The sequence below is a fragment of the Somniosus microcephalus genome, unplaced genomic scaffold (genome assembly GCF_052327205.1).
Source record: "Somniosus microcephalus isolate GS21.2 unplaced genomic scaffold, FLI_Smic_1.0 scaffold644, whole genome shotgun sequence".
Taxonomy (NCBI): Eukaryota; Metazoa; Chordata; class Chondrichthyes; order Squaliformes; family Somniosidae; genus Somniosus; species Somniosus microcephalus.
The window spans coordinates 34,580-53,252 of NW_028225831.1; the positions used below are offsets into that span (position 1 = coordinate 34,580).

The following is an 18,673-nucleotide window of genomic DNA, read 5'->3' on the forward strand; positions in this document are numbered from 1 at the left end:
ATCAGTACAAAGATTATCATAACTATTATAAAATCTAGTATATTAGTCACCATGGGAAAAGTCACATCCCGTGCTAAAATAGCACTTGAAATAGTGTTAAAGTTACATCCACACGTTGCAGATCACTGAATATTCAGGAAGAGTAACATACCCATCAGTTTATACAGTAAGTGCAGTTTCAAACACGGCTCTTACATAGAATTACACAACACGGAAAAAGGCCATTTGGCCCAACATGTCTATGCTGATGTTTATGCTCCACACGAGCGTCCTCCCACCCTACTTCACCTAACCCCATCAACATATCCTTCTATTCCTTTCTCCTTCATGAACTAGACAAGTACATGAGAGAAAAGGGAATAGAAAGATATGCTGAAAGGCTGAGTTGAGTCAGATGGAATGATGAGGGAGGAGACTGGTGTGAAGTATAAACAGCAGCACAGACCAGTTGGGCTGAATGGCCTGTTTCTGTGCTGTATATTCTATGGCCTGTTTCTGTGCTGTATATTCTATGGCCTGTTTCTGTGCTGTATATTCTATGGCCTGTTTCTGTGCTGTATATTCTATGGCCTGTTTCTGTGCTGTATATTCTATGGCCTGTTTCTGTGCTGTATATTCTATGGCCTGTTTCTGTGCTGTATATTCTATGGCCTGTTTCTGTGCTGTATATTCTATGGCCTGTTTCTGTGCTGTATATTCTATGGCCTGTTTCTGTGCTGTACATTCTATGGCCTGTTTCTGTGCTGTATATTCTATGGCCTGTTTCTGTGCTGTATATTCTATGGCCTGTATCTGTGCTGTATATTCTATGGCCTGTTTCTGTGCTGTATATTCTATGGCCTGTTTCTGTGCTGTATATTCTATGGCCTGTTTCTGTGCTGTACATTCTATGGCCTGTTTCTGTGCTGTATATTCTATGGCCTGTTTCTGTGCTGTATATTCTATGGCCTGTTTCTGTGCTGTATATTCTATGGCCTGTTTCTGTGCTGTACATTCTATGGCCTGTTTCTGTGCTGTATATTCTATGGCCTGTTTCTGTGCTGTATATTCTATGGCCTGTTTCTGTGCTGTACATTCTATGGCCTGTTTCTGTGCTGTACATTCTATGGCCTGTTTCTGTGCTGTACATTCTATGGTCTGTTTCTGTGCTGTATATTCTATGGCCTGTTTCTGTGCTGTACATTCTATGGCCTGTTTCTGTGCTGTATATTCTATGGCCTGTTTTTGTGTTGTATATTCTATGGCCTGTTTCTGTGCTGTATATTCTATGGCCTGTTTCTGTGCTGTATATTCTATGGCCTGTTTCTGTGCTGTATATTCTATGGCCTGTTTCTGTGCTGTACATTCTATGGCCTGTTTCTGTGCTGTATATTCTATGGCCTGTTTCTGTGCTGTATATTCTATGGCCTGTTTCTGTGCTGTATATTCTATGGCCTGTTTCTGTGCTGTATATTCTATGGCCTGTTTCTGTGCTGTACATTCTATGGCCTGTTTCTGTGCTGTACATTCTATGGCTTGTTTCTGTGCTGTATATTCTATGGCCTGTTTCTGTGCTGTATATTCTATGGCCTGTTTCTGTGCTGTATATTCTATGTAATTCTATGTAATCTAGCTTCTCCTTAAATGCATCTATGTTATTCGCCTCAACCATTCTATGTGATAGCGGGTTCCAGATTCTCACCACTCACTGGGTAAAGAAGTTTCTCCTGAATTCCTTATTGGATTTAAAAAGGACAACACTTGATCGTAAAATGCTTCATCATCACTTACTACAATAAGAGATTCAGATTATTATTTCCAATTAATTGCTTTAATCGTACATTTTATTTTGAATTAAAATACAGCCTACAAATGATATTGGTACTGGTTAATCTTTAAAATTAGACAAACTAGGACCGCACTATCAAAACACTGCAATTTTTTTTTAAATATTCAAAATCATACTTGGCATGTATACTTAACCTATGCTTAAACTATTTCAGGCAGCAATAATGAATTTTAGCCAAAAGAGCCTAGCTTAATTCATTGTCCCACCTATATTTAATAATTATTTACAAGTATAGCATGCCTCCTCCTTTGTAATTTACCTGGTGATGAAGTGCTGAAGGCCTGTAGTAAAATTGGGAATATTGAAATGGAGAGCAGTAGGCCGACTGAGCTCTGCTCCTGAATTCCTGATAGGCGCTCTCAACGGGCAAAGGTCCCCACAAATTTGTACAATTTATTCTTAGAGACTGTTCCAAGAGAAATGGGAGCTCTTTGGGACAACTCTTAAAGGAAGGCCTCAATGTATACGCTGTAATACAGAACCTATACTTGGAAAAATGCTGTATTATATTTACAACTGAAGCTCCTTGTGTGGGGTTGCTTAAAGCGCTTCGAGATTTGGATATCACTCTGGCTAAGCTATGTTCTCGCAGATAGTTGAGTATATTAACATTTGTACTTGTTAGAACAGAGGTGTGCATTGCAAAATTACACCACGAAAAGATCACTTGTTATTACATACTTTTACACAACATCCCCTAATACAGATGAATGGGAGGACATTTTTGCACCTGGTGAAGAAAAAAAAAATACTTAAAAAGGTATCCGCTTAAGTGGACTAAAGTGGACATGTTGTTACGTTGCCTTGTAGGTATGTAAATTAAAGAAATCTATACCAGGGATCCCATTCAAATACACGCCAACAATGCAATCCAATTACTTACCCCCGCAACACCCAAATCTTTGAACAGAATTAGTGAGAAAATGCTCCTGCACTGGTAGCTACGTAATTAGAAAAGCCACCGCAATACAAAAGATCAGCCCCCCTGCCTTTAATAACCATGAAATACATGGTGCGCAATTGATAATGACGGCTTCAGTTTGACTGAGGTTTCAATGCAGACGCTTTTCCCAGTCAGGCGCTGTCAAAGTGTTGAGCTTTAAATCAGGGTTGGGGGGGCGGGGGGCGGGGGTGGGTGGTTGTTATGTATTTCTACTTGTAAAGTAAAATTAGTTCCTTTTTAAAAAAATGCTTGTTATAATGGGCCAGTAACTCTGCCAATGAGAAAAAAGGCACTTGTTGCTAATTAAATAACCTGAAGATTAGCAACCAATGTCTGAAAAGAATAATGCAGCCAGATATTATCCGTAAACTAAGGGATAATGGCCTAAAAATTCGGTTGCTTTGTGCCTCCTGTTAGCGCCCTAAAAGGACGCTAACGGGGCGCAAAGGAACTAGCGCCTGGGCGCAGTGCCACCAACTCCGTGCCACCAACGCCTTCCACGAAATTCATCGGGAGGTTAGCGGCGGCGGCAACCATTAGCACCCTGTGGCACTGCGCCGCCGGTGATGACGTCATCGCCGTGCGCAGCGCCCCACTTGTGCCCCGGACACGATCTTCGGTAGTGCCCCTTGACTTACCGCCAGACGCTATGTCCGCCGGGGTCAGGGGGGGCCTACCTGCGGCCGGGGCAGCGCTAGTTAAAGGGGAGGTGGCAGGCGGCCACTTTTGTTGCTGGTCGCCTGCCAGCACCTTCCTCCGCCCCCGTCCCCGGCCTCCTTACCTGCACCCCCCCGCGGAGTGCTGGCTGCGCTGCGTGTGCCCGGCACGTCTCTTGAATGCCGGGCTCTTTTGCTGGCACTCCGATGCCTGGTGGCCCAGCTGGGCCCCGGGTCGTGCTACGCTAGGCCCCTCCCCTTTAATAAGGAGAGGGAGGCCTGCAGCGCGACGTGCCGCAGGGCTGTAGCGCTGTGATATTCACTCACAGCGCCCTAAGAGGGAGGCGGGGCGCTTCCAGTAGCACCCCGCCTCCCTCATGGGGCGCTACCGGGGAATTTCGGCCGCGGGGCTGCTAATGTTTTTGGGTCGCTAAAAGTAGCGCCCCGGCGAAGTTAGCGCCCCAAAGGAGGCACGACCCAATTTTTCCCCCAAATGAAAATCAAAGATACAGACAGCTTGACAAACAATGAAAGTGTAACTGAATAAAGCAGTGTGAGCTGCACTCATCCACATTAAAGAATCCAACACCCAGGTGAGCCAGTAACATACACGCTATTCATTCTTTGACTTGTACTTCAAAGAGAAAAGGTAAAAGAGACTTCAACCCATCAACAGTTGGAAAAGCTAACATCAATTTACAAAGACAGTCTACGATGGGAGCGGTTTGGTGTCTCTATATTTTTGACGGTCACTCTACAGAAATATTTAGTTTAGTATTTTTTTTTATCTTCCAGACACCTCAGTGCCTGTTGACATGCTTTCATGGTGGTCACAGACCCGCAACAGAACAAGCCCTGCTTACACAATTTCACACTGATGCAACTGTGGCTGCTACGTGCCAGTCACTGGGCTTTGTGAATTCCAGTGAATCTGGTCCATTTTACAGACTCCAGTGGCATTTGGGCTTTGCAGGCTATTATTGGTGGTGGTGGGGGGGTGGGGGGGCGGGGCGGCATTTATAACATTTCAAACAATGCCCTATGATGTCGTGCAGTGAGACAGCAGTGCAGTTTTTAAACAACTACTGAGTTCTGTGTTGTGTGGTTAGAAATGTAAAAAACCTGCGGTGAAGTTTGCTGGACAACTTTGCTTTTCTTTCCTTTTTCTGCCAAATTTCGCCGTTTCTCCTAAATGCATTGACTGCTTGTTGGTATCCCTATCTCTATAACCTCCTCCAGCCCTACTACCCTCCGAAAACTCTTCCAATTATGGCCTCTTGTGCATCCCCAATTTCCTTCGCCCCACCATTGGCGGCCATGGTTTCAGCTGTCTAAGCCCTAAGCTCTGGAATTCCCTCACTAAACCTCTCCGCATTTCTACCTCTCTCCTGCTTTAACCAAGCTTTTGCCACCTGTACTAATATCTCCTTATGTGGCTTGGTGTCCAGTTTTGTCTGATAATGCTCCTGTGTAGCACCGTGAAATATTTTGCTACATTAAAGGCACTATATAAATGCAAGTTGTTGGCCTTGCACAGTTCAACAGATGCCAGAATCCAATTTTCTGTCCTTGTGTCTCCCCACCTCTTCTGAAGGCACTGACTCTTGCTGGGTTCCATGGGCGCTGGAATACCTCCAGAACCTCACTCAAATTCATGTGCGAGGCCACACAGCGAGTGTTGGCAGGTTATTCCACCACAGAGGCATCAGCTGGAAACCCAGACTGGGAATTGTGGATTTTTCCCTCCCTAACCTACAGGTTCTGAGTCCAATTGTAGCACTCCACCACTGCTGCAGGTGAGATCAGCAAACTCAGCACAGACCAGGTACTGAACCGGAGACCGCCATAATCAGAATGGTTCAGCGACTCATTGCCTGAACCAGATGAGTTATCAGAGAAGAACCGTCCCAGAAAGGATTCTATCCTTTTTTGTGGTTAGTGTTTATGTGAAAAATACAAATCAGATCTTTCCAAACGGTTACAAAGAAAGATTTTTACATTTGATCTCCTCACTGTTTCAGAGACATCAGCGACTTGAATATTCAGTACCAAACCGCTGATGCTCACTGTTGGCAGCGAGAATCAGAAATGTTGCTGAGCTGCACTGATACAGTTCACCATTAGGAGCAACCTCCTTTTCAATTTTTAGACCCAAACATGGTAGGTCTTCAGGAGACCGAAGAGATTCACAGGTTAAATGTTTCTTCTAGCAATTAAACAGTCACATCCAAAGGCAGTAAAAACACTTTAGCCACAGCAAATGATGACTCTGATAAAGAAGCTCCTTCTAATTATCTGTACCTTTTATTCATTCTGTGCCCTAAGTTTACATTAGAAATTCCCTTTGGCCTTTACAGATCCACTTATTGGAACGAGACATCCAATTTTATTTTTTAAAAATGTATTCCTCAGGTCTGACAGTTGTACCATTTATTTTGCTTAGTAGTTGCAAATAATTGACAGAGTTATGGGGGGGGGAATTCGGTTGATTTGCACGTCCCGTTAGCACCCTAAGAGGGCGCTATCGGGATGCAAAGCAACTAGTGCCCGGGCGCGGCACCGCTAACGCCTCCCGCGAAATTCAGGTTAGCGGCGGCAGTAACTGTTAGCACCCTGTGGCGTTGTGCCTCCGGTGATGATGTCATCGCTGTGCACAGCGCCCCACCCGCGATCTTGGGTAGCGCCCCGATTTACAGGGTCACGGGGGCCTACCTGCGGCCAGGATGGCGCAAATTAAAGGGGAGGTGCCGGGCGGCCATTTTTGTTGCTGGCCGCCTGCCAGCACCTGCCCCCGTTGCTAACCCCGGCCTCCTGTGAAACTGCAGTCCGTGAGCTCGGCACATCTCTTGAGTGCTGGTCTCTTTTGCCGGCACTCCGATCCCTGGCGCCCAACTGGGCCCCTCCCCTTCAATAAGGCGGGGGGGAAGGCCTGCAGTACCGTGGCGCAATGTGCCGGCGCGCATGGTGCTGCGGCACGTAGCGCCGCAATATTCACTCGCAGCGCCCCAAGAGGGAGGAGGGGCGCTTCCAGTAGCGCCCTGCCGCCCTTTTGGGGCACTACCAGTGAATCTCGGGCGCGGGGGTGCTAATTTTTTCGGGGCGCTACTTGTTAGCACCCCAAAGGGGGCACGACCTAATTTTGCCCCTTGAAGTTCAGTGAAGTATATCCTTAAATGGTGTGGGTGGCTGCTCGGAAAGTGCAGTTTCTTGCCCGAGTTCCTTTTCTGTCACTGTAGGTCTTGCTGATCAGACAGCCAGCACTGTCATTGGCTCAGACCAAAACAGCACTACGTGGTACCCTGGTGTCACTTTTATCAATGTTTTCAAGCATCAGAGCAACCTTTGGGAAAATGTGCAGACACTGATTGCCTTTTTTTGGGAGGGGTTTAAAAGCAGGCTTATTTGATGAAAAGAAAAACTGTCCCTCAAAATTATTTCAAAAATACACATTAACTGTCAGAAATAATGAGAAAACTTGTCCTTTAAACACAGCACTAACAAGGTACTGTGAACATTGTAGACTAAAAAAAAATTACAAGGTCCGTTCCTCTTTTAAGAGTTCCAACGTACACAGAGCTTCTTCTGTCTCCATTCAAAAACAGGTTTCAAAGGCACAATAAGCACAATCGCAGGGAAATGACTGGAAAATTGCATGGATATTAATCTAAATATTCCTGCTTGCATTCTGGAGCTGTGGTGTGGCATGAAATGATTGCAAACCCATAAAATGCAGCCATGGGGCACAGGAGAATTGGGCCCAAAACATGCACACGGCCCACTCGCTTAATTTTGCAAACCACCTGCACCCAGTCTAAAGCTGCACGACCAGCCCAGCTGAGCAGAAAGTCAACCCTGTGAAGTCAAACTGTTTCTTCATTTAACCTCAGTTGATTTCCTGGCAACAACTAATAGAATCTCTCAACACTGTTTAATCACAACACGACAGTGATTAAAGACAACTTTTTGCACAAGTAATAAATTTTGTCAACACAAGTTGTCTCCTTACTTCGCCAGCCATAAAAACACACTTGAAAACACATTGCCTTTGTTTTCATAAGTTTAATACATCAAGCACAATGACAATATTTTTCATGTCCAAAAGAGGCACATTCAAACCAGTCTGCAGACACTTGGACACTGTCAGTGCAGCAGGTGGAGGACCCCTCGGTCTCCCACTCTCAGCTACACCCCAGAATGTAAACCAGCCCAGCTCCCTGTTGCTCAAACGGGGATCTACAGTTCTGCCGCCAGTTGTAACCGTGTAACAGCGGGCGGGCCCCTCACAGACATCAGTTTCCCTTGGCCCAAAGCAGCAGGTATTAAAACACTTCAATTCCTCTATGCAGACATTCCCCCCCACCCCTCCCCCAGAACATCAACACTCTCGAGCTTACCATTCCATGGCCGCAGTCAGTCCCGTCAGCCAGCGGCATGTGCTGTGTCCGGCAACCTCTGTGTACCCCTTCCGCACTTGTGCACCAGAGTCGTTTACATTGTTTCTGTGTGGAGAATGAGTTAATTTATAATGCAGTAACTCTCCATTTACTTTTAATAGCACAAAAATATATTGTGCAAAGTCATCGGCCTAGAAATTCGTCTTGGGCGGTGGCGCGAAACGGCGCTATCGGATCAGCCGACGGTATACGCAGTGCCTGATACTCCATTCCTGACTGCAATAGAACTACATTTCCAGACCATTTTCCTTATTTTTCAATTTATTAAAATAAATCAGATTGTCATAGTGAAAGAGGAGGTAGTTCAGATACTGGATGGGATAAAAATTGATAAAGAGGAGGTACAGGTAGACTACCCTTTGTCCGGACTTCCGAAAACCGAAACCCTCTAAAAACCGAAGGTTTTTTCGTTCAGCGTAAGTTGTGTGTACGAACGAAAAAACCTTCGGTTTTTAGAGGGTTCCGGTTTCGGAAGTTCGGATAAAGGGTAAGTCGTGCGCACGACCCCCCGCCGACCCCCCCGCGGACCCCGCCGGCCCCGACAACCGCTGACCCCACCAACCCCGCGGACCCCGCCGGCCCCGACAACCGCCGACCCCGCCAGCCCCGACAACCGCCGACCCCCCCGCGGACCCCGCCGGCCCCGACAACCGCCGACCCCGCCAGCCCCGACAACCGCCGACCCCCCCGCAGACCCCACCGGCCCCGACCCCCGCCGGCCCCAACTGACTTACGCTGAGCGTCAGCGTAAGTCGTGCGCACGACCCCCCGCCGACCCCCCTTCCGAAATCCGAAACTCGGCTGGTCCCGAGGTTTTCGGATAAAGGATAGTCTACCTGTACTAGAAAGGCTGGCTGTACTTAAAGTAGATAAGTCACCAGGACCGGATAGGATGCATCCTAGGATGCTGAGGGAAGTAAAGGTGGAAATTGCGGAGGTACTGGCCATAATCTTCCAATCCTCCTTAGATACGGGGGTGGTGCCAGAGGACTGGAGAATTGCAAATGTTACACCCTTGTTCAAAAAAGGGTGTAATGTTAAACCCAGCAAACTACAGGCCAGTCAGTTTAACCTCGGTAGTGGGGAAGTTTTTAGAAACGATGATCCGGGACAAAATGAACAGTCACTTGGACAAGTGTGGATTAATTAAGGAAAGCCGGCACGGATTTGTTAAAGGCAAATCATGTTTAACCAACTTGATTGAGTTTTTTGATGCGGTAACAGAGAGGGTTGATGAGGGCAATGCGGTTGATGTAGTGTACATGGACTTCCAAAAGGCATTTGATAAAGTGCCACATAATAGGCTTGCCAGCAAAGTTGAAGCCCATGGAATAAAAGGGACAGTGGCAGCATGGATATGAAATTGGCTAAGTGACAGGAAACAGATAGTAGTGGTGAATGGTTGTTTATTGGACTGGAGGAAGGTACACAGTGGTGTTCCCCAGGGGTCGGTACTAGGACCACTGCTTTTCTTGATATATATTAATGACTTGGACTTGGGTGTACAGGACACAATTTCAAAATTTGCAGATGACACAAAACTTGGAAGTACAGGAAACTTTGTGCTATCCGGCACCGACGGGACCGAGCTGTTGCCGTTCCCTCAAAACTGCCGGACAAACCAGCGCTAATGTTGAAGCATACGGAGCTTCTGGCAACAAACACTGTTGCTTAGCAACAGCTTCTAAACAGTCGGCCGGAGCTTGGAAGCATCTCTGTCACTTAGCAACAGCTTCAGAGAGACTTTGCAGAGCCTGACTGTTGAAAAAAAAGCCACGAGAAGAAAAAAAACCTAACAAAACAGCTCCTGATTTTTGCCGGTGGCTCGAGCTTGCCGGACATTTAGCCTCCGGATAACAAAGTTTCCTGTATAGTGAACAGTGAAGAGGACAGTGATAGACAGGCTGGTGGAATGGGTGGACACGTGGCAGATGAAATTTAATGCAGAAAAGTGCAAAGTGATACATTTTGATAGTAAGAATGAGGAGAGGAAATATAAACTAAAGGGCACAATCCTAAAGGGGGTGCATGTGCACAAATCATTGAAGGTGGCAGGGCAGGTTGAGAAAGCGATTAAAAAAGCTTACGGGATCCTGGGCTTCATAAATAGAGGCGTAGGGCCCAATTTTGTGGATTGTGTGGGAAATGGTCGGATTCCCCGAATGTGGGGTTCTGACACACGAAAAAATGTCAGCCAGCTGCACACAATTTTCCCTCAAGTGGCCAATTAATTTCCAGCGTTTGGACAGCCTTGCTAATTGTCCATTTCTAGTCAGAAAGCCCCACAGTATGATGTCATCATTCGTGGTGCTTTCAAGGTCCACAGCAAGCATTGCTTCCTCTGTTGGCTTCCAAACGAACCATACAGGATGGCAGAGGAGCCTGCAGCAGCTGTGGCCAGTGCCAGACCCCGAGCTGCCTCCAAATTCGACGAAGCTTCACTGCAGGCATTATTGGATGGGGTTCGGGCCCACAGGGAGGTCCTCTTCCCTAGGTCAGGCAGGGAGAGGCCTCCCACTGAGACCAAGGCTGCATGGATGCAGGTGTCAGCAGATGTCAACTCGAATGTGCATGTAACCTTGGCATCACATCTCTAACTCCTTCCTCTACTCCCCAACAGGACCATCCAGAGCCCCCGTCCCCACTGTGGAGGAGGAAGAGGCTGTGCAGCCAGACTCCTCAGAGGAAGCTCCAACCTCTGAGGGCGCAGCGTCAGTAGAAGTAAGCGCACCCAGCACCAGCGCAGACACTCACACCTCGGAGGGACCTTCGGGACATAGAGTAGTGTTGTCACCTGGTGTTTCACAGCTCACAAGTGAGCCTCAGCAGATTCTGGAGACAGGGACAGCAGTGGAGAGTCCTCGTCGGAGGGCGCAGGACTCTGCCAGCTCAGCTCAGCTGCGCTGCATGTCGACCCTCTGCCTCTGGGTCCGTCCGCAAGAGAAGAGGTGATGGATCTCCATGCACAGATGCAGGAGTCTCTGGCAGGTTTTGTCTCCAGGGTCGCTGCGAGTGTGGAGCGAATGGAGGAGTCCATAGCGACCATGAGCAGAGCCTTTGTGGAGTCATTTGCGCATGAACGCATCACCATGGAAAGGTTGGCAACCTCCATGGAGGAGATAACTCGCCAGGGTACGGAAAACATGGTGAGTGCTCATAAGAGAATGACATCTCTTGAGGAGCTTTGGCCATCTATTGAACAGAGAAACCAGACCTTCACGGAAGTCCTTCTGAGTAGGACTGCCAGTGCAGATACGGGTCCCCATGGCCCCCTAAAGCACAGCAAGGTGCTCTCAAGCCACTTCCAAGCACTGGCCCCTTCTGGCCTGTGCAGCTTCAGGTGAGTGAGCAGCAGCCTGGTGCTCATCCTGCTGTTCCTGGTTCTGCTGCTGCCGCCTCTGCTGCGGGAGATCCTCTAATGGCAAGAAGGGAAGGAAAAAAAGGCGTCCCATGCTTCTCGTAGATGCCTCCGCTGAGGAAGCGCTGAGTGAGGGTGGCGAGAGGGGCTTCCCAGGAGATCACATTGGAGAAGTGTGTGAGGCTCCAACCTTCCACAGCTGTGCCTGAGCCTTGAAGAAGTAGCCCCAAGCCTGCAACAACAAGGTCCTTCACCATACAAATGCTCGCCGTTTATATCGCAGCTTTCCCGAATGACCTGCAGCTGACAGCAAGCAAGCTGGCAAGCTTCACGCCACATTTCATCAACAGGGTTCCCCGCAGGCGTGTTTAGCGTGGGGAACCCCACAAAATCACAACGGCCCCTGAAAATAGGTTTAAAGATGGTAATAATTGCTGATTAGTGTTCCGACAGCCAGTCCCGCCAGTGGCGGGCGGGACTGATTCGGGTCGCGGAGAAGCGGCGGTCCGAAAGTCGGACGGGGCGGGGAATCAGGCGGGGGGGTGGTTGCGACCCCCTATTTCTGTGATTTTCGGACCCCGCCCGCCTGAAAACCCACCCGATGGCTGGCAGAAAATCAGGGCCGTAGAGTACAAAAGCAAAGAAGTAATGATGAACCTTTATAAAACACTGGTTCTGCCTCAACTGGAATATTGTGTCCCATTCTGGACACCGCACTTTAGGAAGGATGTGAAGGCCTTAGAGAGGGTGCAGAAAAGCTTTACAAGAATGGTTCCAGGGATGAGGGACTTCAGTTACGTGGATAGACTGGAGAAGCTGGGGTTGTTCTCTTTAGAGCAGAGAAGTTTGAGAGGAGATTTGATAGAGGTGTCAAAAACCATGAGGGGTCTAGACAGAGTAGATAGAGAGAAAATGTTTCTATTGGCAGAAGGGTCGAGAACCAGAGGACACAGATTTAAGGTGACTGGCAGAAGAACCAAAGGTGACATGAGGAAAAACTTTTTTACGCAGCGAGTGGTTAGGATCTGGAATGCACTGCCTGAAAGGGCGGTGGAGGCAGATTCAATCGTGGCTTTCAAAAGGGAGTTGGATAAGTACCTGAAGGAAAAAATTTGCAGGGCTACGGGGAAAGGGCGGGTGATTGGGACTAGCTGAAGTGATCTTGCCGAGAGCCGGCACGGGCTCAACAGGCCAAATGGCCTCCTTCTGTGCTGTAACCAATCTATGATTCTATACACTATTCTCACACGGTATGAAGATTGAAGGGAACAGGAGTTTAAGAAAAGCATTTATGAACTATTTTTGTTCCAAAGTTACGTTCACCTGTGACATATAGAGCTGGTCATGTGACAAAATAATTAATGCTCATTTTAAAAATGTCATCAAAACTTCCCACGACAAGTTCCATATCACTTTTGCCCATAATTCCAGCATAATACATTTAATTTGAATTTTCTGATGAAAGGTCATCGACCTGAAACGTTAACACTCTTTCTCTCTTCACAGATGCTGCCTGATCTGCTGAGTATTTCCAACATTTTCTGTTTCTATTTCAGATTTCCATCATCCGCAGTATTTTGCCTTTGTACTTTGAATGCTAATTTGGCTCTACTTGTTTCAACTGCTTTCCTTTCAAAAGCATGAGAAAAACCAGTTCAAAACAAGAATTTGGGCAATAAGTTTAAGTAACAAGTAGCACTGTATACGTATGGCAGTCATATTTGGTATATTCATAAATAAATTGGTAAATAAAGAAAGAATATTTGTTAAGCATCTCACACAACCCCAGGACGTTGCGAATTGCTTCACTGCCAATGAAGCAGTTCTGAAGTATAGTCACTGTTGTAATATTGGAAAATGCAGCAGTCAATTTGGGCACAGCAAGGTCCCACAAACAGCAAAAAATAATGGCCAGATATTCTAATTTAGTGATATTATTTGAGGGGAAAAAGTAGCCAGGATACCAGGGAGAATCCCTGCTCTTCGAATAGTGTCATGCGATCGTTTACGTCAACCTGAAAGGGCAGACGGAGCCTCGGTTAAACATCTTACACTGCTGATGATAATCCATCACAAATGAAATGGATTACTACCATCACCATTGTAAGTACTAGTTCCTGAAAATAGCACTTTTTATTTAAAAAACTCATTTTTGTTTTAAATTAGGGCATAAAATCCTTTCACCCTCCAGAGGTTACATTAATTACACACAAACACCTTAAGCGTCACAGTAAAAAAAATGAATTTAAAATTACTAAAATGTGGGATGTGTGACGAGAGCAACTTAATCACAATAGACATCATCAATCCTATCACTTCAATAAACACAGCACCTTTGGATGTGCCAACAGACAACAGCAGGGTCCCTACCCGTCTAGGTAGAAATTTGAGTGTAAACTTTTCAAATTAGTGCTCAAACCTGCCAGAATTTTTTTTAATTCCAGTAGTTGGTTCCAAAAAGAAACATCTGCAAAAAGTGTGGTTCACAGTGACCTCAACTGCCTCACATTCCAGATTTTCATTTGGTTGAATGCAGCGAACAAGTGTCTGTGGTTTTGGGCCTCAGTCCATGTTTGTTCTTTCCAAGACATTTATTGACCCTAAAGTGAGTTCTTTGACACTCACAATAAAAAAAAACTTGTGAAATGACTTAATTAACCCTGCAGGAAATCTACTCCTGGTTAACAAAGCAAAATAGTTTTCATGGGCAAGGACTGGTAGAGTCCAGAGTCTATGGTAGGCTTCGACCCATTTTTAACAATAGAATTGCTTCCAACAGAAACATTGGCCTCAATATTTACTGGGGCGTGGTTTCGGAGCGGGTGGAGTTATGGTCAGGAAATGCGGAAGTGCGGGATTTCCCCAACACCGTGGAGTTTTAACTCCAGGGTGTGTTTGAATTTTTTTTTCAGGTTCCCCGCCCGACAACCAGCTTAATTAACAGGCTCGGCTGCCTTTCGGACAGGCAAGGCTGCAGCTCGCAGGTAGGCTTAGTGGTGGGAGGGGGGCAGGGTAGAGATTGTGCGGGGGAGAGGTAGGTAGTGTGTGGTTCGTGGGGGTGTCAGTGATCGCTGGGAGGGGGGGCGGTCGCAGGAGATGCCAGATCACGGGGAGATCGCGGGGGATAGATGGAGGTTTGGTGATCGCAGGGGAGTCGAGGACTGCAGGGGGGTGTGGGCAGAAGATCAGGAGGGTCAGGGATCGCGAGGGATCACGGAAGATGACAGATCGCAGGGGGAAGATCATGGTGGGGAGCGATGGGGGTTGGTGATCCCAGTGGGGTCAGGATTGTGGGGGGTGGTAGGGGGAGGGAATCACGGGAGATCAGAAATCTGGGGGCAGGGCGAGATCGGCGGGTCGGGGATCACGGGGTTTGCGGAAGATGACTGATCGCAGTGGGAGATCGCAGTGGAGAGGGACATGGGGGTCAGTGATCGTGGGGGGGCGGTGGGGGAGGTTGGGGATTGCTAGTGGGGTCAGAGATTACGGGGGGCAGAGATTGGGAGGGGTCAGTGATTGTGGGGGGAGTCGGACATATCGCGGTGGGGGTGGGGGAGTTTAGACGGTTAGCTTGTTGGGCCTGGAGGAAACAGACCTGGTCCTCCTGGATTTCCCAAGGGCCGGGAAACACGTGTTTGAAAATTTTTGGGGGGTTAAAATAATCCCCATTGATACCATTCAGTTGTGTTTGTGCCCCTCCCTATCTTTGTAATGCTCCAAGAACTCTGCATTCATCCAATTCTGGCCTCTTCCACATCACTGATTGGTGACCGTATCTTTAGCCATCTAGGCCCTAAGCTTGGAAATTCCCTCCCCAAATCTCTTTGCCTCTCCACCTCCTTTAAGACGCTCCTTAAAACCTACCACATTGACCAATCGTTTGGTCACCTGCCCTAAAGTCTCCTTCTTTGGCTCGGTGCCAATCTTTTTGTCTGATAATGCTCCTGTGAAGCGTCTTGGGATCGTCATGGGAAGGTCAGTAAGGTCATGGGAACTTTGAATACAGTAATGCTAAAATTGCATCGCTGACCTGTACAGGTGGGTCAAGACGACATCACCAGCAGTCAAAATAAAAGGGCAATCTAACAGGAAAGAATGAAAGAAAGACTTGCATTTATATAAAGCCTTTCACAACCTGATGATGTCGCAAAGCGCTTTACAGCCAATGAAGTACTTTGGAAGTGTAGTCACTGTTGTAATGTAGGAAACACGGCAGGCAACTTGTGCACAGCAAGCTCCCACAAACAGCAATGAGATAATAGCCAAATAATCTGTTTGAAGTGTTAGTTGAGGGATAAATATTGGCCAAGACACCAGGAGAATGCCCCTGTTCTTCTTCGTATAGTGCCATGGGATCTTTTACATCCACCTGAGGGAGCAGACGGGAACTCGGTTGAACGGCTCATCCGAAGGACACCACCTCCAACAGTGCAGCACTCCCTCAGCGCTGCACTGGACGTGTCAGCCTAGATTTTGTACTCAAGTTTCATGAAGTGAGACTTGAACCCACAACCCTGTGACCCAGAGACAAGAGTGCTACTACTGAGTCAGTGAAGCAATAGTGACAATAGCCATTTACATTGTTGCTGCTTTGCCCGAGGCTGTGTGCTCTCTGCCGCAGGTGCACCCATGTCTCCTCTTGCAGCAGCACTGTAATATGACTGGGGCATACAATAAAGGAGATCTGCAAGTAGCTTATTTATTACAGACATAAAAATAGAAGCTATTCATTATTATTCCATTGGTAGATGCAGGATACAAGACTGCTTGTGTCAGCCATTATTTAACAAGGTTACTGGCCCATGCAGTCTGTAGTACTGAGTGTGCCTGATCAATGTCACTAATTGTTGATTATAATGTAATCCTTGCAGTCCTAAGCTTCTGCAAGATAAAAACCCAGCAGCATGAAGGAAGGTGCAGGAGCTATCTCACCTCCAGGCCTCATGGCTAAAGGCAATGATCCGTACTGACACCAATGTCCCACGTTAGCTGACCTCAGCTGTGACCCCAACTGGCGAACTGCAATTGGCCTCAGCCGCTGCCGGGCTCGGGGGATATGGACATCTCTGGCAAGGCCAGCTTTTTATTGTCTATACCGAATTGCCCTTGAGAAGGTGGTGGTGAGCCTTTTTCTTGAACTGCTGCAGTCCATGTGGTGAAGGAGGGAGGAGGGGACAAAATAATCAGCTAGGGGTCCTGGTCCAGATCGCAAAGTGAGACCCTTATTGGAAAGTGCATATACACAAGCTGCCAGATGAGGTTGGATCGCCCGTTGACACAGAAGCCAAGCTTTTCATGATCAGCTTTTAAGTAATGTCAATTGTAAAATCTAGGCTTGAGTGATTAGCTCACACGTAAATAATGGCCAGTTGAGTAAGGTACTGGAGCGCTGCCATTTTCTCTGGGAGAGTAAGGACGGTGGGGGGGGGAGGAGGGGAAGAGAAAACTGGATGAAACAACAATAATAAAGATGCAGTAGATGAGTTTGCGTACACTACTATTTAATTTAAGACGGTAGGTGACATTGAGTGGTCCAGAGTACTGATTGTCCCTCAATGACAGAAGGCTGTAACGGTGGAATCATAACTCAACCTTGTAAGACCTGTGCATGCACCAATTCATGTGCCTGCAGTTGCTTTAATATCTCATTTGTGAGCAACTGTTCATGCATAACTCTTGGCCATGTGCAGTAGTTCTAGAGTTCCTGCATGTGTCACATGGTATAAATGCTCCTGTTGGAAGCAATCTTAATGGGTAGAGGAATGTCAAACACTCTAGGCTCTACCAGCCCTTGCATAACACATTCACACTTTCACTAAGCAAAAGGTTATGAAATAACTCACCATGTAAGGACAGACTTGCGACCCAGCTCCGAACATTAGTTCACATTGCTTGTTCGCGTCGTAGATTTGGCCGGGTAGCTGGGCTGGAAGGTCATAGCTCCTTGTCGCTGGTTCATCAAGCAGGCATTCTCCATATCCAGTGCTAGAAATACACAGGAAAATCAATCGGCTTTTACAGTCAAATATCAGTACTACTTGTGAGATTTGTGGGGGGGGGGGGTTGGAGGGGGATGGGGGGTGGCGCGTGGGGAAGAGCAGAAACTAGACAAGCAGTTTACACCAGCTCCTGGGTTTTGTTCCTATGCAGTCCACTTTCTGCATGCATTGCCCTCTGGATGTCTGGAGGGCAAACTGCCATAACACTTAGTAATATAATAAGTCATGTGCTGCCTAGATTGAGGAGTCCAATTTAAAATGCTGATTGCTAGCTGATCCGAGCTAACACTGCATGCCAAATGTCAGAGAGAGATGCTTGTCTGAATTTAAAAGCACCTAGTAACTCATGCCAGCATCTGTAAAATCACAACCTGCTGTGCAAGCTATTGCAACTTAAAACCATTAAAATCCTGCTTTTGAGAGCTTTCTTCCTTTAAGAAAAAGACAAAAATCAAATAGGACTTCACTTCACCATGTCACATTTTTTTAAGTATTTATTCTGGGGATTTGGACATCTCTGGCAAGGCCAGCTTTTTATTGCCTATACCTAATTGCCCTTGAGAAGGTGAAGGTGAGCCTTTTTCTTCAACTGCTGCAGTCCATGTGGTGAAGGGACTCCCACAGTGCTGATTGGTAGGGAGTTCCAGGATTTTGACACAGCGATGAAGAAGAAAAGCCAATATATCTCCCAAGTCGGGATGGTGTGCGACTTGGAGGCAAACTTAGAGGTGATGGTGTTCTCATGCACCTACTGCCCTTGTCCTTCTAGGTGGTGGAGGTCACGAGTTTGGGTGTTATACCCACCCCTTCATTACCATGATCTATTCCCTGACTGATGCAGCAGATAGCTGCACAATAGAGACCCAGTCTGACACAAATAAATACTGTGGGGGCAAAATTGGGTGCCCCTGCGCCTCCCGTTAGCGGGGCGCTAATGGGGCGCAAAAGGCTTTGCGACCGGGCGCGTGCTGACATCGACTCCCGCCATATTCGGTGGGAGTTTTGCAGCAGCGCTACGGCATTGTGCCCCGATCTCCTTCGCCTGGAGATCGTGACGTCATCACCGTGCGCATCGCCCCGGACCCAAAATTGACTTCTGCCCCCTGCAGTAGCGCCAGTCGAAAACACCGACAGCTGCAGGAGGCGTGGATCAGGCGGCTGGCCACTTTGGGGGCGATGATTAAAGGCTAGATGGCTGAGGTAAGTAAAAAAATATTTACCTTTCTCGTTCTGCTCTTTTTCACGGGTTCCTGCCCGCGATTGATCAGCCCGGCAATCTGCTTGAGTGCCGGGCTGATCGCGGGGATCACGGCCATCTTGGTGGTCCAGGTGGGTACTTTTTAAATTGCAGAACCTGCAGCGATGGCCCTTCCCTTTAAGGGAGGGAAGGAGCCTTTGAACGCGGCAGTGCGGCACGGTCCAGTGTTGCAGCGCT

The 18,673-nt window shown here is 47.4% G+C and overlaps 1 protein-coding gene across 1 annotated transcript in view; it reads right to left on the reverse strand.

Annotated features, from left to right (window-relative positions):
• Nucleotides 1-18,673, reverse strand: part of LOC147081226 (A disintegrin and metalloproteinase with thrombospondin motifs 20-like) — a gene marked incomplete at its 3' end in the record, with an annotated part of 134,714 nt that overhangs the window by 27,663 nt on the left and 88,378 nt on the right. The window contains exons 7-8 of the mRNA XM_085980873.1: nt 17,083-17,224; nt 7,810-7,926 (exon numbers count right to left, since the gene is read on the reverse strand). Coding sequence (XP_085836999.1) covers nt 7,810-7,926; nt 17,083-17,224 — 259 coding nt within the window. The remainder of the gene's footprint in view (nt 1-7,809; nt 7,927-17,082; nt 17,225-18,673) is intronic.